Source organism: Quercus robur, chromosome 3 (assembly GCF_932294415.1).
Source record: "Quercus robur chromosome 3, dhQueRobu3.1, whole genome shotgun sequence".
Lineage (NCBI taxonomy): Eukaryota > Viridiplantae > Streptophyta > Magnoliopsida > Fagales > Fagaceae > Quercus > Quercus robur.
This window is the reverse complement of record NC_065536.1, coordinates 64,677,712-64,699,486: the sequence shown is the minus strand read 5'-3', so window position 1 is coordinate 64,699,486 and position 21,775 is coordinate 64,677,712. Positions and strand designations below refer to the sequence as shown.

The 21,775-nt window shown below is 34.2% G+C and overlaps 3 protein-coding genes across 3 annotated transcripts; 1 reads left to right on the top strand and 2 right to left on the bottom strand.

Moving 5' to 3' along the window:
• Positions 1 to 234: 234 nt before the first annotated feature.
• LOC126718903 (rhamnogalacturonan I rhamnosyltransferase 1) lies at positions 235 to 5,941 on the top strand. Its single transcript, XM_050421296.1, has 8 exons — positions 235 to 878; positions 1,945 to 2,012; positions 2,093 to 2,181; positions 2,339 to 2,501; positions 3,460 to 3,749; positions 4,186 to 4,390; positions 5,004 to 5,161; positions 5,266 to 5,941. The coding sequence occupies exons 1-8, from the start codon at positions 587 to 589 to the stop codon at positions 5,534 to 5,536; spliced, it is 1,536 nt and encodes a 511-aa protein (XP_050277253.1). The 5' UTR covers positions 235 to 586; the 3' UTR covers positions 5,537 to 5,941.
• A 196-nt stretch (positions 5,942 to 6,137) lies between these two features.
• LOC126718904 (ribulose-1,5 bisphosphate carboxylase/oxygenase large subunit N-methyltransferase, chloroplastic) lies at positions 6,138 to 11,348 on the bottom strand. The gene is made up of 6 exons (XM_050421297.1): positions 10,734 to 11,348; positions 10,442 to 10,470; positions 9,156 to 9,367; positions 8,576 to 8,701; positions 7,681 to 8,085; positions 6,138 to 6,669 (listed from the first exon to the last, which is right to left on the bottom strand). The coding sequence occupies exons 1-6, from the start codon at positions 11,246 to 11,248 to the stop codon at positions 6,457 to 6,459; spliced, it is 1,500 nt and encodes a 499-aa protein (XP_050277254.1). The 5' UTR covers positions 11,249 to 11,348; the 3' UTR covers positions 6,138 to 6,456.
• A 3,465-nt stretch (positions 11,349 to 14,813) lies between these two features.
• LOC126718902 (kinase-interacting family protein-like) lies at positions 14,814 to 16,583 on the bottom strand. The gene is made up of 2 exons (XM_050421295.1): positions 16,283 to 16,583; positions 14,814 to 15,851 (listed from the first exon to the last, which is right to left on the bottom strand). Exons 1-2 carry the CDS (start codon positions 16,365 to 16,367, stop codon positions 14,899 to 14,901), a joined length of 1,038 nt encoding a protein of 345 aa, XP_050277252.1. The 5' UTR covers positions 16,368 to 16,583; the 3' UTR covers positions 14,814 to 14,898.
• Between the last annotated feature and the right edge of the window lie 5,192 nt (positions 16,584 to 21,775).

The following is a 21,775-nucleotide window of genomic DNA, read 5'->3' as shown; positions in this document are numbered from 1 at the left end:
TATTCTTTGTGGAACACAAGAATTGGAATCCACATGTAAAAATGTTGGTTTAATAATTAAATCACAATAAATAAAATAAAATAAAATAATATTTAACAGGCATGTTTCCATATGCAGAAATGGGCTTTAAAAAAAGTCGTTGGGATCAATCGCAGCCGTCAGAACCGGAAGAGAGAGATCTCCTTCACATTCCCCCCCCTGCCTTCCACCTATATATATACACATCTGAGAGAGAGAGTGAAAAAATAATAAAGTAAAAAGAAAATTTTTATTTATTTATTTATTTACTTTTTTTAATATTCTAGCATCTGAAAGAAAGTTTCAGAGAAAAAAAAAAAGAAAATTTTCCCGGAAAAGTTAAAAAAAAATTCTCTTAACGGTTTTTGCTGTGGTTGTTGAAAGCTAACGAGAATTGTGTAGGTAAGCTAGGGTTTTGCAATGTGTTTGAAATTCAATCATTGAATTGCGAAATTGACTGTGGTGGTTGTGGTGGTGGTGGTGGTGGAGGTGGAGGTGGTTGTGGAGGAGGTTAGGGTTTTGGATTGATCGATGAAGCTACGGCGATGAGGTTTTTTGAAGGAAAGGAATGGAGGTTAGATCATCGGACGCGGCGCGTATCATCGGCGATAAGATAGCGAGTGGTTCTCCTCCCGTGCCTGCGATCGCGAGGACGCGATTGCAGGTCTGGTTCATTCGCGTTTGCTCGAGCATTGTGCTTTGGACTTGTTTGGTTCAGCTCGTCGCGGTTTGTGAGCTGTGGCACCCGCATTTGCTCGCCGGAATCACCAGCCGGATTTCGAGTTCCGCGGAGCTTAACGTCGATGAAGAGGCGCGTTTACATTCTTCTTCGCCGCCGCCGCCGCCTCTTGTTCCTCCAAGTGAGTTTGCTTTGTAATCTCTGTAATGTTAAACTGCTCGATTTTCGATTAGACTTTGTGTGCATTGTTAAGATTATAGTTGTAGTTAAACTGCTCAATTCGGCTCGGTTTGGTTACTGTATGTGTAAGATTTCTGGCTGTTGAAGATGAAATTTTGGATGAAGAATTTTGTATTGGACTTTGATATTGTAAGCGTGAAAGTTTCGATACATTTTTTTGATTTGATTAGAATTAAGAAAACTAGCAATTAGTCAAAATGATATCTAATGTGGCTTTAATAGGGTTCAAAAAGACGTAGTTTTGAATAATAAACGAGCTCGTTTTGAGCTGAGCACTTCATCACGATGCATTTACAGAAAGGCTTAAATCCAAATGATATGTAAAATTTTAAGCTTTAGGGGGTAAAATAAAAAATGACCCAAAACTTTAAAGGGTGCAAATTGCAATTTAGTCTTTTAGTAATTTACTATGATTATTGTTGTGATCAGGATTATTGTTATAGTCACTGCACAGTTTGTCTTGGTTTAGTACTATGATGTAGATGAAATTGTAAATGAACAAGCTTTTATTGCACTATGACATCTAAGCGTGAACGATTGGGTGCATTGTTTGATTTGATTAGGGAAAGGGAAAAGACTTACGGCAATAAGTTGTTTTAGAATGAATAATGAGAGCAGCATAAGCTATACTCTAAGCAACATCGGATGACAGTCAGATTTTGTGAAAATTGAATTATTAATATGACAATACAACTTCTGCATTCTTGGAATTAGAGTTTAGGTGATTAAGTAACTTCTAAGCATGTACTTGTGCACCTGTCTTTTAGTTTCCTGAAACACTAGTGGCGTTACGTGCATTCACATCTGTTCCCTACTCTGATGTCCATGTCAAGACCATAATCAGCTTGTGAATTGTGTGGTTACTTTAGAGGTCGGAATATCTTTCTCTCATGGTTAAAATATTATTGTATTTTAGGATATGAAGCTCATGTTTTTTAATTGATGAAAGTTTATATGATATTTGCCTTTTGGTTGCAAATAAGAACTTAGCTCCTAAAATGTTGCAGGAAAGTATACAAGCAATGGTTTTCTTAGAGTGTCCTGCAATGGAGGCTTGAATCAAATGCGAGCAGCGGTTTGTACCTTTTGCCCTTTTCTTTGGCTGTTTTTGTTATCATATGTCAAATGGTTGATTCAGCTAGTTTGGCATTTCAGATATGTGACATGGTGACTGTTGCTCGGCTTTTGAATCTCACTTTGGTTGTTCCAGAGCTTGATAAGACATCCTTCTGGGCTGACCCTAGGTGTATTCATTGTTCTGAAAAAACTGGCTTAAATACTTTCTTTTATGGTTATTTTAATACTTTTTGCTCTTAGCATTCCTGCAGCTGCAAATGTGACTTAATTACCTGCTTTAATGTCCTTTCTAAAAGATGTTAACCATTGACATTCTTGCTGCAGCAATTTTAATGACATCTTTGATGTGAGACATTTTATTGATTCATTGAGAGATGAAGTTCGAATCATAAAAAGGATTCCAAAGAGGTTTAACAGGAAACATGGATTCATTCCTCTCGAGATGCCTCCTGTTAGCTGGTCAAATGAAAAATATTACTTACAACAGGTTTGTGTAGTTTTTACTAATTTGTATATTTAAGCAATGAACATCTATTTTGCTAATTAACTTGAAGGCCTGTACGTAGATTTATTGCTACTGTTATAAAAAATAGTTCTGCTCCTTGGTTTGCTCTAGGTGGACTGTGTCTGAATGTATGTACACATAAGCTCATAATTTGACGGTTAAGGTAACTGTATAGGTCAATATGTACCTACATCCATAAATGTGTGCACTTATAGAATTTTTAATATCATCTTATTTATCAAAAATAAAAATATTGACATATGAATTGGGGCAAGAGAAAAAAATTGCCATCTGACTTTGACATACTTCCAGTCTCTTAGCAGAAAGGGAGAGATGAAGATGAAGGCAGTTATCAATCTTATTAGTGTGGAAATTAAATAACTGTAGAGGGAGGATTTCAAATAAGAAAAAACTAAGTGCTGTTTGAGGACATTCTTGGCATCATAACTATAAATTGAGTGGATTTGTTCCAAAACTAAAACCTTCATCCACCTATAGATCAAAGAGTGATTTAGTATGGAGGTTGAAAAGCCTGTTTTTATTTACTCTTTTTGAAGGTGCATTCTTTTCTGCTGAATTTATTGGAGGTGCAAAAGATGGTTGTGAGGAATTCCTTATAACAGTGGGCGAGATCACTTATGGCATGCTTCCTTTCTCTAGTGAATCTATCTGTAGTGGTGGGGCTTGCATTATCAAATTATAATGTGAACACCTTTTAAGGTCATGATCAGTATTAAAGGTGTTAATTCTAAAAATTAAAAAAATGGGATATCAATTTAACCCAACCACCCCCCCCCCCCCCCTCTCCTCCCAACCAAAAAAAGAATAAAATAATAAAAGTAAACTTTTAAGTCTTTTGGTGAATGAAGGAATTGATATGTTTCATACATTTTGTTTTAGTGATTCATTCTGATCCTATGCCTTCAATCCCATTGTGCAGATTCTTCCACTTTTTGGCAAGCATAAAGTGTTACATTTCAACAAAACAGATGCACGTTTGGCAAACAATGGGATCCCATTGGATCTTCAAAAACTCAGGTGTCGTGTTAATTTCCAGGCACTGAAATTCACTCCTCAGATTGAGACTTTGGGGTACAAATTGGTTCGCATGCTTCGAGAAAAGGGACCTTTTGTGGCTCTGCATCTAAGATACGAGATGGACATGTTGGCTTTCTCAGGTTGTACTCAAGGCTGCACTAAGGAAGAAGCTGAGGTGCTCAAGCAGATGAGGTTTGTTGTGGAATTATCATTTCAATAACCTGACAAATGTTCTATATAAGCATAGTATGCTTTACTAGGTGATTTATAGAACAAAGGAGAAAGAAACTTAGTTCAGTAATAGATTGTAGTCAAATTATCAAAAGATTTTTCCATATTTTAATGCCTAATGCATATTGAAGGGATGCCACATGTGTGATGATTTTCCAATAGGATAATTAGAAATGACCAAATGGGACAGCTTCCTGGCCAATGTGATAAGGATGGTTCCTGTCTTTTTGTTTCTTAACCTAACAAACTCAGTTATTAGCACTTGGAACTTTTTTTATTTTTTTTTATTTTAACTCAAATCTATGGAAGTATCTTATGATCAAAATAGTTTGCATTCGTCCATTTATTGTGGTGTGCACTCATATATAACTTTCATTGTATTTTATCTTTCATTCAGGTATCAATACCCATGGTGGAGAGAGAAAGAGATAGTGTCTGAAGAGAGGAGATCTCAAGGCTTGTGTCCTCTTACACCGGAGGAGGCAGCACTAATTTTGCAGGCATTGGGTTTCGGTAAGGATACACAGATTTATATTGCAGCTGGTGAGATTTATGGAAGTGAACGTCGACTAGCAGTGTTAAGAGCTGCATTTCCAAATATTGTGAGTGTATTAATAATCTGCATTTTGCCTTATTGTCCTGTGATTTTGCAACTTGTGATATTATCATCTTTTAATTTTAGTTGGCTTTTGCCCAGTGTCTGGCTGTTATTCTGATTTGGTCCCCAGTTGTAATATATTGAAAACTGTCCAACTGTTTGGTGCTTGTGGGACATGCTGATGATCAAGGATTCATTTTTCCTTTCAGCCTTTATAAGTTATCACTTAATAGATGATATTACTGTCTTTGAATAGTTGAGAAGTGATAGGGTGATTTACCCATATAATTGACAAACAATTTAGATCATTTTCCCAGATCTTAATTTTGATAGATATCTCATTGAGCCTAATATGTGCGTTTTAACAAATAGCATCTTCTTCCTTTTTAAGAGCAAGGTGGGGCACAAGGTTGTTGGTTTAAAAGTTGAAACCCATTGGATGCATGTATATTTGCCGACAAAAAAAGAGAAGAATATGCATCTTTTTCCTCATTTGATACATGTATCTTCACCATTTTCCCTTTAATGATAAGCTACTCTGAAAGTAGTTCGTTGGCTTGTTGTGTGTTTGTCTGCATATGACTCTTCTAAAATTTGAGATCCCATAAAAATTTCAGGTGAAAAAGGAAATGCTGCTGGCCCCAGCAGAGTTGCAACAATTCCAGAATCATTCGTCTCAAATGGCGGCTTTAGATTTTATGGTTTCAGTTGCCAGTAACACTTTCATTCCCACCTACGATGGAAACATGGCAAAAGTTGTGGAAGGTCATCGCAGGTTTGTATACCCACCATGATGAGGTGGGCTTTAATTTTATTCGATGGCAAAACAGCTAAACTATTGCATTTCTGAAAGATCTTGAAGATTTTTCTGATTTGCAGGTATCTTGGGTTTAAAAAAACCATCCTGCTAGATCGGAAAAGTCTTGTACCGTTACTGGATATGCATCACAATAGAACACTTTCATGGAATGAGTTTGTAGCTGCTGTTGCATTGGTTCATGAGAAAAGAATGGGACAGCCAACTCATCGTAGGGTTATTGTAGATAAGCCGAAGGAGGAAGATTATTTCTATGCAAACCCACAGGAGTGCCTTTGTGAGGGAACAAATTGTGACTTGCTAGGGCATGGGAACTCAAGTAAAACGCAGTGACTGCAAGCGAACAACTCTACATCATCGTTGATAACGTTCCACTGAATTTTTCTGTGGTAATTTGGTGGACAGGATTTATGTCTTCTTTCGGAAGAGTAGGCATAATGACTATGAATATACACACTTGAAACAGAGTTTTGCACGAAACAGCAGAAAAGAACACTTTAATGCCCCATTTGGCTGTCAAAAGATGTGGTCTCTATTGTTATTAATTTTTTTGTTTATATATTTATTGGTTCTTCTTCTAGTTGATGTGTTTAGTGGTTTTGATATAACTCCACATAGAAACATATCAAATGTTGTAGATCATTGTTAGAAAAGTTGCCCGCTACGAATTGTTTAGAGAAACTAAATGTTGGACAGAGTTGCTCTTTCTGGCAATAAATTTACTTCATTTTTCCTGGATGATGAAAGCAAACTCTCAAACCTCAACAAGCATAAAAAGAAAGGGGGGGGGGGGGGGGGGGGGGGGAAGATAAAAAAAAAAATCGGTAGGACAGTTTAAAAAAAAAAATCGGTAGGACAATTAATGCAGCTATATGCATGTGAACTTCACTCAGAAGATCATGATGTTTAACTTTTTTTCTTGGTCAGGAAAGAGTGATTCAAGCATTAAGTTTATAGTGCATAAAAATGCCAAAATTAATCACTATAATACACAAGAATGAGCACTAGCTACGTTAAGTTAACCATCAAGACAAATTGTAGCTCAACCAGGTACATCTTGCTGCTCTTTTAAGTACAAGTAGAAACTGTGCTGCAGAACTAAACCTTAGTGGAATACTCAATCCCACATCTACTTGAGACAATTGAAGAGAGTTTACTCCAGTAGGTTCTGTTGGGTGTTTTCTTTTCTCTCTTCTCAGAGAACTCCAAAATGTGTGTTTCTTAGTATAGCAGTGGCATTTGAAGACTTGGCCTTACTTGGGTTCCCAGAAGATGATCTCACCTTGCTCCCCACACAAACCAAGATCCTTGAGCCTCCTTTCTTGATAATATTCCAACTCATTTAATTCTGATTCCCTATCCTTGAAGATCTCATCAATTTGCTGGAGCACCTTCTTCTCCCCTTGTCTTATTCCAACTGCGATTTCTAGCCTTGGATCAAGCTTTTCTCCTTTTAACTTTTCATCCTGCAATTCACATTTCTATTTAGTTATTATGAGTTTATATGTATTGGGTATTGGAAGAAACAATGGACTTGAGTAGCTGACTGTAGCTGGGGCTTGCTGAGCTGAGTTTTTCTTTGGGATCTTTGGAAGGAGAAAGTATCTCTTTGTAACAGTTATACCAAGTCACTCATGTAACAACTCGATGAGTGAAACACCATGTGTTTCAAGTTATTCTCTTTTGTTAAGAGTTGATTCCACCAAATTCCCATATAATATTCATCCATTGGATTAAAAAAATTCACTCATTGGTTTGTTACATGGATGACTAGGTACGACTGTTACAAAAGATACTTTCTCCTCAAGAAAGGTATAGTTAAATTGTAAACTATGGAAATTCAAGTTAAAGAGAAGTAAGAAGAAAGGGAAAATAAAGGGAGAGAGTGACAGAGAAGAAAATAAGGTTTAGGCATTAATCTGTCAGCCTCCACCTTAGCATACATTTATATTAGGGTTTATAACATAATTACACAAATACCCTTATTAATATGCTAATAGAACAAGTAACAAGAAAATAACTCTAACAGGTATAACCTCAAAACTACATATTACATAGTTTTGGGGCCATAACCTGAATAACATCATTGAAAAGAAATTGTCAAGACCAGATCGAGAGCTGTTGTACAGAGACATTTTGACAATCTGTTCACTAACCAATCTGCAGCATAATTACCTTCTCCGGATGGCTAAAAGGTGAATAGTTAAGTTGCCAAACATGATGACCTACTAAACAGAAGCCCATACGTTCTAAAGTATTGAGTTCAGGGGATTCAAATGAATTAACTTGTCATGATTGCCACACAATTATTCAGATGAACTTTAACATCCTTATGATGTAAAGTCCTAAAATGTTGAACCTATTTAACAAGGGGTTTTCTACATATACCTCACATGCATAGCACATATAACAAGAACTGATAACATCACAAGAGAAGTAATTAGTAGTGCAAACTTACATGGAGGATAAGGGTTTACCTCTTCAATGGTTGTGTGATAGCCTGAAAGAGCAGATTTGCAGGCATCTCTGACCACCTGGCATATGAGCTCTTCATTGGCATGGCTTATAGGCAAGTCAAGGTGGCCCCAGATAGAGTTTCTGAAAATAGACTCCAACAGGAAAGCATCAGTTCCCCCAAGCGCTACCAGCCGCAGATATTGAAGCATTGCTGGTGGAACTTGACGGTCCAAAACAATGTCAAAGTATGCAGTCTCACCCAAACCGTTCGACTCAGCAATGTCCAGCTTGTCCCCAAAAAATGGGTCTGACTCCAATATTTCGAGTGTTAGAGTAAAAGCATTGCGGTCTGCTTTGGATTCTATGAACCCATAGTCCAGAGCCAAGTCAGCATTGCTCTTATTGATATCATATTGAATCATAACCTGTTGAAAAAAATTCCAATAAGAACTCATTCAAAAGGAGATGAAGTTGCTAACAATGTAAACTTAGAAGGAGAAGTCATGGATTTCAGGGAAAAAGCAGTGTTTCTTAGTTCACTTAATATTAGCAGTGATTAATGTTGCCACTTCATTTGGCACACCTCACCTCATATTGACACAAAATAGCTCTTAATTTTGTATTTGGCAATCCACTGAATCATACACAAACACATATGCACACAAAAGGGAATAGATTTATGGGCTCAATAACTTGTAATAGAACATATCCTTGATATGATAGTATTGTATGGAGTCAACAAATGAGGTGAGTTCATAGAACACTCAAACATCAGTTTTGTCCAACTTGTGGATGATTTAAAAACCTACCATTTATGTCAAATGGTAAACAATATATGTGTGTGTGTGTTTAGATTTATGGGATGCAAAATGGAACCAAGTACAATAGGAAATCTCAAAAGCTGGACTAGTTCACCTGCTCACCAGCCTTGACAGAAACAGGGGTCCGTAAAGAAAATAAGGTATCCCAAGAGAAGAGACCTGCCGCTCCTTTAATTTCCCATGCATGATCTTCTGTGGTTATGCTGGAGCTGTGGTTTATCTGATTCATAAATTTGGTCTTAGTAAAGTCAAATTTAATAGAAAATTTATAGGACAGTTCCTTGACACCAAATTTCAATTGCAAGTACTCAGATGCATGAATTAAATACAGTACAACCTTGTAAGTTTAAATTCTATATGCCTTTAGAGGCGTTCCATAGCCATGCATTATGGGATGCCCAAGCAGCTTTTACCCAATCAATTTTGATAAGCTTCACCCTCATGGAGATGAACAATTAGTCTTTTATTATTAAAGAATTAATTCCAGGATATCCTGAAGAATCTTTTCTTAAATATCAGGGTGAAAAAATAAATGTAATACAATACTAAGGGTCCATGACACATTGTAGGGTAAGACTTTCTTCACTTTTTCCAACAGATTAGTGTGATTAACAATTCATAAATCAGAGAAACTGACACTGAAAACTTATATGAAGAGGGGAAAAATACTTCACCAAGTCTGCAAGGGGAATCAAAACAAGGTTTTGACCACGTAAGCGTGAAAATGCCCTTGATCTGAGTATACCAAATGCCCAAAAGAAGTCATCCAGTGTTATAGGAGAAGGAAAAAGCTGCTTGTTAGGGGCTATGATTTCTTCTTCCACTTTTAGAAATTCATTTTGCACATAATCTTTCACACTCAATGTTGTGCTCAAAAGTTGGGTTCCTGAAAATGTCGGTTCAACCAAATTCCAATGAAAAATGGAAAGAAGCAAGACAGTTTGCAGACTAGATTATCACATCTGCCATCATCAAAGCTACATTATGGTCTTATACATTGCCTAAGGAAGCATAGATGAACTTAATCCATTGGACAGCTAAAACAATGTGATTGTGACCATGGTAAGCACATTAAAAATTTTCCAATGAATATAATATAGTCTCTACAACTTAGAAGACGCCATTAGTTTGGCTACAAAGGCCTGGATCACTCCTGCAAAAGATTCAAGTTCCCCAAGGATCTTAAAAAAACAGTTTTAACTATCCACCTCCCTCTGTCAATTACCAATCAAAATTCATAAAGAAAAAGGAAAAAAAGAAAAAAACCCTCAGCATAAATTTTATCTAGAGTGTCATACCAGTGCATTTACATTTTGAATAGAGGATCTGTAAGAGGAAAATATTACCATTTTGAATGTGATTTTATAGTCATCATCATCATATGTGTATACACGTTATAAATCCTATCCATAAGCTCAAACTGAGGAAGCAATTTGCACCAGTATTATTTTTCTAGCTTAAGGCCACCATCAAATTGTTTACACCAATAAAATTAGTTCGAGCCAAACTAGCCCACTAACCAAACTTGGAAATACCAAAAATTAAATATTGAGAACCACTCCATTGTTAGATCCAAACCTTAGTGCTCATTTGAATATATTATTTTCATTGATTTATTGGGCTTAACAAATATAACTTTGGTACAGTTCTTAAGATGTTGTAAAGTAGGTTCTCCAATTAAATTCAACTATGTGGTTGCATTGACTAATGTACCATATGGTTGAATTTAATTTTCCTTGGAAAATATATTATATAGTATCACTGTTTTTGCTTCATTGGTCATTACAACCATATGGTTTATTTCAATTGGAGAACTTAAGGAACATTAACCTAAGTTTTGTCCTAAAACATAAGCTGGTCACAAGTACAACTGTAGCTAGAAAAATTAATGCTTTAAAAATAACATAAAAACAAGAACTTACAAAGATCAATGAATAAAACAGCAACAACATACACTAACCTTGAAGTTCAGCCAGCTCTTCTTCTGACCTGCACTGGAATTCTGGAACCATTAAACCACATATATCAACCCCACAATTTCAAAACCAAAAAGAAAAAAAGAAGAAGCGAAAGTTGTTACAAATTTTTACAACAAAAGTTCTACAATTGCAATAAAATTGATTGGTGCCACTTCACATGTCAAATTGTAAAGCTTGCGCAGTAAATTTGTAGTATACTTCGAATCAATTATAAACAAAAAACAAAAACTAAACCTAAAACTAAAGAAGCAATCAAAACTAAGCCAAACTGACCAGAATATAGTAGAATTGGTGTACTCAGGAAGAACGTCAAGGTAATACCGCCACGACGACGTGTCGTTTTTCTTCTTCTCTCTGATCAAAAACAGAGCCACAGACAACCAAGGCTTCAACCCACTACACACACTTCCAATCTCCGAGGCAGCCACAGCATCTGGGTTTATCCAAAGCCTCTTGGGGACCTCCAGAACGACCTCGTTTCTAGCCAAGTCTTTCTGGGCAACGAGTCCCAGACCTTCAGGAACTACAGCAGGCTTCACTGGAGTCTTTGAAGACACTACTCCTTCGTCTTTTAGCCATTTCCAGAAGGTCTGGACTGAGTCAGAGACTGGTTTTTGAAGAGAGGTGGTGGTGGTGGTGGTTGTGGGGGTGCTGAGAGTGGCAGAGAGTGTGAGATAACTGCTTCTTTTGAAGTGTGGAAGTGTTTTTGTTGGGTTTTTTAAGGTTTTGATGAAGGGGGAGATCATGAAAGTAGAGGATGGAGATAGAGTAGTGAAGGTAGTCATCATTGTTGTCTTCTCACTTCTGACTCTCTCTCTCTCTCTCTGTGTCGAGATGAGATGTGGGCTGGTTTTACTTGGATTTTATAGATTGTGGTTGTGGATAGGCTTTTGCTTTTTTTTTTTAGCTAATATATAATCTTATCACATCTGGATACACAGGCGCTTTAGCAATTGAATCCTACCCTTAACCCCCCCAAAAAAAAAAAAAAAAAAAAATTGAATCCTACCATTTCTTTCTCATTTTATTACATGGTTAATGTTTTTTTCACACTAGTTGTTACATACCCATACACACCTTTTTATTTTGCATTAAAACCAGTCAAATCACATAACCATAAACACTTTTTTATTGCCTCAGGAGGGGTGGCCTAGCTGTAAGGATATGTGTGCATGCGCAATGATCCCTCGTTCGAATTTTGGCAGATACCGTGAATGAGAGGTGGGAGCACTCATGCATTGTGCTCTCTTAGGGTGTTAGGGTGAGGTCTGTGGCATCTCAGTCACAGTAGCTATGACTCAATTCAATATTTCCTAGCGGGGGTACTCCTGTAGTCACGCCTAAGGAGGTGAGTCACACATAATTACCCTCGCCCCCTTTTTTCTCATAAAAAAAATAAACACTTTTTTTATTTTGCATTGAAACCTTAACTTTTTGTGCAACCACTAATATAATCTCTCGTGCGATGTGCAATACAGTTTAAGTTTATTTTAAAATATTTTATAAGAAATTATTTTTATAATCATACATAATATTATATAATTTAACATTTGAAAAATTATTTTTAATTGGGTCCAGTTAATATGTGCCCTAAAAAATTGAAAAAGCTGTCAAAACAGTTAGTTATTTTTTCATTTTTTCATAAAAATTTCTTAAAATGGTTTATTAATATATGTCTTAAGGGAACACATTAAGGAAGTCAATACGGTACCGGAAGCTATTTCAAATTGATTAGGAAAACGAAATATTTCGATACTATTCAATACTAGTGTACCATTTTCAAAATTATTGCTATTTTTTACTATTTTATACAATATCTAAAGTTATATCTCTAATAACTCAATATATCACTTTGGCAACATTTTAAATTTCCTTTGATGGAGGTATCAACATGAATATATAAAAGTGAAAACTATTAAATAATCAAACACCCACCTAATTCAATAAATGCCAATCCCACGTGTCAAAAGATTGGTGATACCAATTCAAATTTCAAATTATCATATGATGCTTTGGGAAAACCAAGAGGCAAGTGTATTCTTTTACCATTTATGTTGGCAAAGTTTTTATGGGAATTAAAAAAAATTGTCAAAATATTTAATTATTTTTTCGTTTTTCTATAAAAAGTTTCCTAAAATAGTTTACTAATGTATGCTGTAAGGTCACACGTTAGTAAATCCCTTTTTAATTTTATCATGGGAATTAGTTTCGAAGTCATTGGGAAAGTAGTATCTACGAACCAAAAGCAAGCACTGCACCTAGGATAGACTCAAGATTTTAGGCTAGAGGGGAGCGGGGTATAAGGAAAAAAAAAAAAAAAAAAAAAAAAAAAAAAAAAAAAAAAAAAAAAAAAAAAAAAAAAAACTCCAAATAGGCATTTATATAGTATTAACAAATTATAAATACACAAAATCATTGATTCTTAATACATTAAGATGTAATTATCTACCAACAAAGACGAAAAAAAAAATAATGCTTTTTTTTTTAATACTAGGCTTGCTAGGATTTTTTTATATTTTTTTAAGTTAGAACATTCACAGTAGTAGTGCTAAAAAATTTAGCTTTTAGCACCTCAAAAAGCTAATTTATCTATTTTATCACCTCACTCACCCATCATCAAATGTTCTATTTTTTACCACTTTATTTAAAATAATATAAACAACTCAGTAAAATAATACAAGAAGAGAGAGAGAGTTTGAGTTTTTTAATTGAAAGTAGAGAGATAATCTTAATAAAATATTTATACCAGTTTATTGTAGTTGCAAAAAAAAAAAAAAAAAAAAAAAGTTTTAGCTTCTCCAATAACACATGATTTTTTGGTGGTAAAATAGTTTTTTTGCTAAAATACAATCATTATTGTGAATGTTTTTATTGTTTTTGTTAAGTTTTTGGGTTGGATAGTTGCTAGTTGGAGGGGGCCTAAAGTTTTGGAAGGGGAGCAACTACAAAAATTATATATATATATATATATATAAAATAAGTATAAAAAAATTAAATTAAATTAAAAAAAAGGACTAAGAGGGCCCGGGCTCCCATCTAGGGAGAAAATACACTATGGATTAGACGCATGTTTTCTTTCTCTCACAAGAAGGTGGACCCCACATGTATGGGGTCCACCTCCATGTAAGAGGGAGGAAATATACGTCTGATGCATAGTATACCACCTCTCCCCCTGAGTCCATCCCTACAAAATGCAAACTTACCTATCCTTTTAACAACCTCTACACCTACTTGATGACGCACATGTTAAACCTACCATGATAACACATAAAATATGCACACACAATTATATCTTGTTGCACACATGTAACTTCAATACCCCTATGTTTTTTTTTTTTCTTTTTGAAGATCATATTAGGTCCACTACAAATCATTTTGGTCCAATGCGGTCTGTTTCGGTCTATTTGATTCTTTTGGTCCAATTCGGTCTATTTCATTCCATTCGGTTTAGTTTTAGTCCACTTCGGTCCATTTAAGCCTACTTCGGTCCATTTCGGTCTACTTCAGTCTATTTTGGTCCACTTCTGTCCATTTGGTCCATTCAATCTATTTCAGTCCACTTCGGTTCATTTTCAGTCTACTTCGGTCCATTCAGTCCAATTAGGTCCAATTCAATCTATTTCAGTCCACTTAGGTCCATTGGGTCTATTTGGTCCATTTCAGTCTACGCCAGTCTATTGGGTCATATCGGTCCACCTCGGTCCCTTTGATCCATTTCGGTCTATTTGGTCCAATACGGTCCACTTCGGTTCAATTTAGTCCCTTCAACCTATTTTGATTCACTTTGTCCATTTCAGTCCCTTCAATCCATTCCTCAACTTCTATTACCCCACACTCAACTCAAAGAAAACAAAGCTTCCAAACTCCAAATCAAAGAGACATGCTCCAAAGGGTTTCAAATCTACACAAAAGTCTTTTTTTTTTCTTTTTTTGAATTTGAATTTGAATTTGAATTTGAGATTTGAGATTCTAGTGCTATGACCTATGGGTTTTTGATTAGTTGTGAGTAAACTTGTTGTGATTTATTCTCTGTTTGTGGTTGTAGGTTTTTTATTTTTTTGCGCGTTAACTGAGGATTTAATTGAAAGAAAAAAACACCCACAAGACTTGCTCGTGGGTTTTTTTGTTCTTTTTCTTACTTCTCGAAAGCCAACTACCGCACCGACAACATTGTCAGCCGATGGGGTCGAAATTTCAACCCTGCGGTGCAACAATGGTTGGGATTTTAAAATACTGATCCCCACAATGTGGCCCAAAATATTTCTAGAAATCAGCTACACTGACCCGTGTTCACTTCTAGCTTGAACTCTTTGAGCTAATATATATTCCTGATTATGCGAAAATAAAAATAACTGAAAGCAAAAACAACAAAATTATATTTCCGAATAGCAAATTAATTGTTAGTCTAAACTTTACTAATATATATATGAAGGCACTATCAAGTACAAGTTGGGTCAAGCCCACATAGAAACAAGTCCATGTTCTTGACCCTTTCCCACAATCTAGAACCACTCTTCTTACCAACACTAGCACTACCCCTCTTCTTAAACCTCTGATTGACCACCACCACCTCCATTTTAGAGCAACCATCCAAGCTCAAATCATGAACATTCTTCTTCTCATCAATGCTAGCTTTCTCTTGTTTAACATGTTGGTCTCTTTTCACAAGTTGCTCATAGTACTCCTTGTTCCTCTTCTCCAACCCATAAATCTGCCCCTGAAGATCCTCAATCTTGCGATTCAGCATGTATACCCTATGATCCTCCCTCATCTTTAGCACACACCTAGCTAGCTCACTTGCCTTCCTCTTCATGAACATAGACTCTGACGCCAACCCTTTGTTCTCTTCCACCAATGCTGTCACTCTATACCCCAACCTTGCATTCTCATTCAACAGAATGAGTCTCTCAGACTCCAAAACCTCAAGCAAGTTCTTCTGCAACTCCATTTTTCTTGATGATTCACTAGTTCGCCTCTCCATAATGCTCATCTCGTGCACTAACACATCGTACTCAACATTCTTGATCACTAAGTCAGCAACAATTACATTAACAGCATCAGCATCACACTCCAACACACCCTTGTTTGGAAGCATTGACTGAGGTTGTTGGTAAGAGAGGGAACTCTCTGCATCGTCTTCTTGATCATAGCAATCATAATCAGTGGTTGAGATTTGAGAAGATTGTCTCCGATGATGATGATGCTGATGCTGATGATGTTTGGCCAATGTTTGAATGTAGCGATCAGACAATGTGATATAACCATTGTAGAGGTCTTGCAAGAGAGCCAGTAGCTGAGGTCGCTTTTCGTAGTAAGATTCAGCACGTTCTGCAAACGTGTCACCATTTTCAGCACTGTTCAATACCAGCATCTTCATCCTCTCCTCCAAATCTGCCACCACACACACACACACATACCAGAGTTTTTGAATGTTAAAAATTGAGCTCCCATTATAACTATCACAACACACACACACACAGTCCTTAAAACAGTTCCAAGTTTCAAGTTTGTTGCTTTGATACAAAACTAAATAAGGTACAGATACTCATTTAAGTATCTAACATTGACCCAGAAACATAATTATACTCTTGACTTAAAAAGCATAATGATCATCATTATTGTACATTCATCGTACACACACTTCTAACACGATTTCAAGAACATAATTTTAACTGAAATTGTGTTTTCAAACCACCAAAAGAGTGTGTATAACAAGATTTTCTTAAAATAAAAAAGTATAACCACCACATTTTCTCAGCTAACAAACAAAATCCATATTAAAAAAAAAAAAAAATTCATGACCATGGTAACAAAAACCATACCAAAAGGTGGCCTGAAAAGATCTCCGATCTCCGACGTCACTCTGCTCCAAGAATCACCGAGAGGCTCCAATCTACCGCCCATCATCGCCGGATCACAGCCCAGAAGGTCCTATCGTGAGAGTAAGAGAGAGAGAGAGAGAGAGAGTGTGCAGAAGAGATTAAAGAGTGAGTACATAAAAGTGTTGAATCCAAATAAAATAAGACATGCACGCATATCGAAGAGATTGTTAATAGGGTGAGGAGTGACAAAGAAGTAAATGAGAGCAATAGGCAGTATACAGTGACACAGCTAGAATAGAAAGGTCGTAGTCTCGAATGCCGACATACATGTCAATAAAATACTGCTACAAGGCACTGTATTGATTAGTCTCATTCATCGAACAAAGAGTCCCATTTTCACACACATATAATAATAGTACGTACTTTGGGATTATTCATTAAAATTTTAAAATTTTAAACACAATGGGTAATGCCAACGGACTTGGATTATTTTTTTTATACATTACAGGTAAAGAAAAACTAGTTTCATAAACAAATAAATAAATATAGAAAAACCAAAAATCACTTAAAAAAGAAAGAAAAAAAAACTCACATTATATTATCCGTCTATTTTCATATGGGTTTTACTAACGTGTAAAGGGCATATATTAGTAAATTACTTTTATGAAAAAAATAAAAGTGTAACTAATTTTTTGATAATTTTTTCAATTTTTTTAAAAAAGTTTCATAAAATAAATTATTAATATATGTCCTAAAATAAGGTTCAAAATGAAAATTTAATGTGGTAAAAAGGAAAAGTTAAAATAGAGAAAATAAAATCTTATTCTAAAATAGGAAAACAAATTTGGTAAATTGAAATCAGTGCAACTAATTTTGCAACTCAACTCTTTTTTCTTTTAGACCTTTAAGCATTTTAATTTTATATAGTGAAATATTAATTAAGTTATAAGACTTTTAGTATAAAATTTTAACTTATAGCGTTTAAATTAGCTAACTGCAAATTTGAAATTCACAAATAAATAATAATTAAAGTATAGTACCTGTGTCTCGTATTCTAACATATAGCTTTTCAAATTCAAATAACAAAGGCAAATGAAATGGCGGAAAGGGTGCCTATCTATCTATCTATCTTGATAATGATTTGTATCGAGAGGTAGACATTTTTGTAGTGGATGGATGGTCCTGGACTTTTTATTTTTTTTTTGTAGTTGGATGGTCCTGGACTTGCAGTATAATTTTCTATACAAATAATACTACAACAATACTCAATTGTTTCAATCTCTAGTCTTTTAGTCAATTTAAACGTAAAAAAAAAAGATTCTATCTGACACCTTTTATACGGACTTTTTTTTTTAATCCGGATAATCATATCACATATGGACCAGTATTTTAAAGGAGATAATAATAAATACTATCTAGCAACTTTCTAGTTTTAACTTACAGACTTTTGCTTTCTCAATAAATAAATAAATAAATAAATAAAAAACTTACAGACTTTTTATTTATAAAAATAATAATTTATACTACTAATATATTTGGATTTCATTATTTTGGATATTGAAATACTCTCAAATTTAAATGTTTAAAAAGTTTAAATAATAAGGTTAAATATCTAAAATTATTAATTTAAATACAGTTAAATTTTAAATAAATTAGGGTCTGTTTGGATATCGCTTATAATTGAAAATTGAAAATATTATAGTAAAATAATTTTTAAATATGTGAATAGTTCTATGAGACCCAATTTTAAAGAAAAGTTTGCTAAAATTCGTAATTACAAATCCCGTGAACAGTGCACGGGACTCACAAAAAACACCAAACACAGTTGAAAATTCATTTTCAGTGCTATCCAAACTCACAATTAAAGTAGTTTTTTCATTCTATCTCTCTTATGTAAGTTTTTTTTAGCTAACTTATTTTAATTCAATCATAACCCCTTATCCACACCCCTTAAAATTAGCCACTTTCATATTTCTTTATTCATTCTCTTAACGCTAAACAAGTTATTAAAATCAAACCTAAATAGATATATCTCTTTTTTTGTTTAAGAAGAGATGGTATGTTTACAATATTTTTATAACAAATCATAGGTGGTACTAGTAGATGTTATTAATCGTTATGTTATGAGTAAACAAAAAAGTAATTTAAGTTGTGGATTTAAATTATAATCAATAACAACTTATTAAAAAAAAAACCTTATTACTTATAATTTGTTGTGAAAATTTTGTGAACATAACACTTTTCTTTATTTAATCATTAAAAAATAAAAATTAAAAAACTCTTTCTTTGTCTCTCATAAGGAGTGATCATTTCTTACCAAGTAATTCTTTTAGTGCTATTTTTTATCATTTCATTGCTCATAAGATTATTCTTTTTGATGGAAGATTATTCTTTTTGATGGAAATTACTTATATGATTTTGATTATTGTATATAATTTTTAGTTGTTTCTTTCTTTTTTATTTTTCTGGAAAATTTTGATATTAAATAATAATAATAATAAAAGTCTCTTCGCACAAAAAAATTACCTAATAATTCAAAGCGCGTGGGGGGTAATGTTAGTAATAAAAAAAACTCATCCAATCATAATCTAATACTCCATTTTAAAAGTGTGGTGTGGAGGGGTTCGTACCAGCAAGGGTCGACAAAAAAGGCAGGAAGGCATTAAGAGATGGTACTAGTTTTGCTGTTGATGAAGGATTGAAGCTTCTTTTTGGAGTTGGAGTTTGACTGTTTTTTATTTTCATATTTATGAGAAGCTTTCTCCATTGTCAACTCAACCACCGACATCCCATTAATTTCAGCCACGAATATTTAATGTCTAAAATCTGGGGTCCGTGGCACACATAAACCTTTCATTTTTAAAAAAAAAAATTATGAAAAATTTAAAAAATTATTAAAACAGTAAATTACTTATTTATTTTTCATAAAAAGTAACGTATGCCTAAAGACACACGTAAATAAATCGTAATAAATAAAAAGAAAGTACCAAACTTTATTCAATTTTTTAAAAGCTAAAAACATGCTCATAACACCTCTTAGTCCGGCCAAATTTTTCTGTTTATTTTATTACAAGTGTTTACTTTTTTTTTTTTTTTTTTTCAAAGTACCATATTAATTCATTTATTTTATGGGTCTTTTCTATTTAAATAATATATTTTTAATTATTTTATTAATTTCTATCTTTTTAATATCTAATTCATCTTATCTTCGTCTCAAGTCTCAACCGTGTTTCTTCTCTGCCTCTAGGACTCCCTCAACTCTCTTCCTCTTTCATGTCTCAAACCAAAAGGTCTGGTACTCTCTGAACTCTCTTCCTCTCTCATATATCAAACCCAAAACTCACACATGGCAGAAAATCCAGCGGCGGAAGCAAGCAGATCCAGGCAGCAGCAAGGCAGATCGGCGGCGGCAACAATGGTGTCAGATCTGACGGCAGCAACGGTGGCAGATCCGGTGGGTTTGGCTTGATTTTAAGTTGGATTTTCTGATGGTTTGGTTTGATTTTCTGTTGATTTTAGGTCAATTTTGTGGTGGATTATCAACTATTGAAAATGTAATGTAGTGGTGGTGTTGGGTTGGTGGTTGGGTGGTGCTCCTCCTCTTCTTTTATTCTTCTTTTGCTGGATTGTTGTGTCCGTTGGGATGCTGTGTTTGTTCTTTGTTTCTTTTGCTGGGTTGGTGAATGGTGAAAGAGAGAGAATATGAATGGTGAGAGAGAAAAAATATAATAAAATATTGTTATACACTGTTACCGTAGCAAGTGTATAAACATACCCATCTTTACCCTCACTGATGTGGGTAGTTTTGGGGGAAAATTATGTAAATTTGGACACTTTTTTATTGCACATCTTTACACCCGTTGATACGAATGCTTTTAATTACAGAACAATAGTCTGTTACAAAAAATGTTAGGACGGAAAAATTTTAACATTATTTTTATAGAAAATATAAAAAATTGTCAAAAAAAATTAATTATTTTTTTATTTTTTTATAAACTGTTTTTTATAAAAATAGTTCTTAAGCAAATGCTCTTATGGCATTAGTTAACATTTCTCTATATAAAAAAAAATAAGTACTAACTATAAATTAAATTGTAGTGATGTAAAAATATACATGTGTCAATATTTCAATTAAACATCTATCCAAATTTCTACCAAATGAGACCTATATAAGGTTTATAGACAACAGAATTGAAAGCAAATACACCATCACATCTGCATTTATTTCTACAAAAAAGTTGTTAACTTTTGCCTTTTTCTAATTACGGGTATATGTAGATACAACTTATTTTATTGAAAATTAAAAATACTAACAAAATAATTTTTAATTATGTAAATAGTACCTTGAGACTTATTTTTAATAATTTTTTCTGAATAAGTGGTTGTGGGTCTCATGAACAGTGTATGAACAGTGCACAATGTCTCTTGTACAGTATATTCCACTTGCATAAACAGTACAAGTTACTGTTCATAAGCCTAAATGCACGGTTCATGGGACATGAACAGTGCAAGAGGCGCTAAAAAAAGAAGAAGCAAAAACCGCAAACGCAAAATCATCCGTATCCAAACCACAACCAACACGCTTAGGTGAGATTGTTATGTAAAATTTATTATGAGATTATTATGAAAATATTGTGTCAATAATACTATTTTTTTCTAAAGAAAATAATACTAATTTAAAAATCTAAAAATATAATAAAATGTGACAATATTTTTACAATATTTATTTTTAGTTGCGGTCAATCCTAACCTAATAAAAGATTTGATACCTCAATTGTTTCGAAACTTTTGTTATAATTTGTTGTGTTCTAATACTGTTGTAATTTTCATTTTGTAAATTTCCTTGCTTGTACACGTATCCCACTCTACCTTTTACTTTTACTTTTACTTTTTTTTTTTTTTTTTTCTCAACCACGCGTTTCCTTTCACCCTTATCTTCTTCCACCTTTATATTCTCCCATCCTAATCTTCTTTCTGCTTCTCATTTTCTCTAATTTAATTAAAAATCAATTAAGGTGAGTTCTGTTGCAGAGCAGCATGGAGAGGACTTTTGCAGCAGCACAGAGAGGACCTTTGTAGTGGCACGGGGAGGCTTGCTCTGTAGCAGAGCAGCACGAAGAGGACCTTTGTAGCAGCACAGTAGACCATTTGGTAATTTAACACTGCCTCCAACGGTAAACGGCATTAGCTTTTGCAAAAGTTTCGAAGAGCTATCTACTGCCAAAGTGCTCTTTCTTCACAATTTCAAAACGCAGCATTTAGCTAAAACTGCTTTTAAAATCTAACCAAACGGTCATATTATTTTTTTCTTTCAAAAGTAGTGCTTTTTGCCTTCTGAAAGTGCAATCGGGCACTTGGTTTTCATTTTATCAAAAAAATTAGGTTGTTATAAGGGTACATAATCTATATATATATATAAAATCGAAACCTTTGCTGGCACCACAATTTTTCACGTCAGCACAATATTTAAAAAATAAAAAATAAATAAAAATT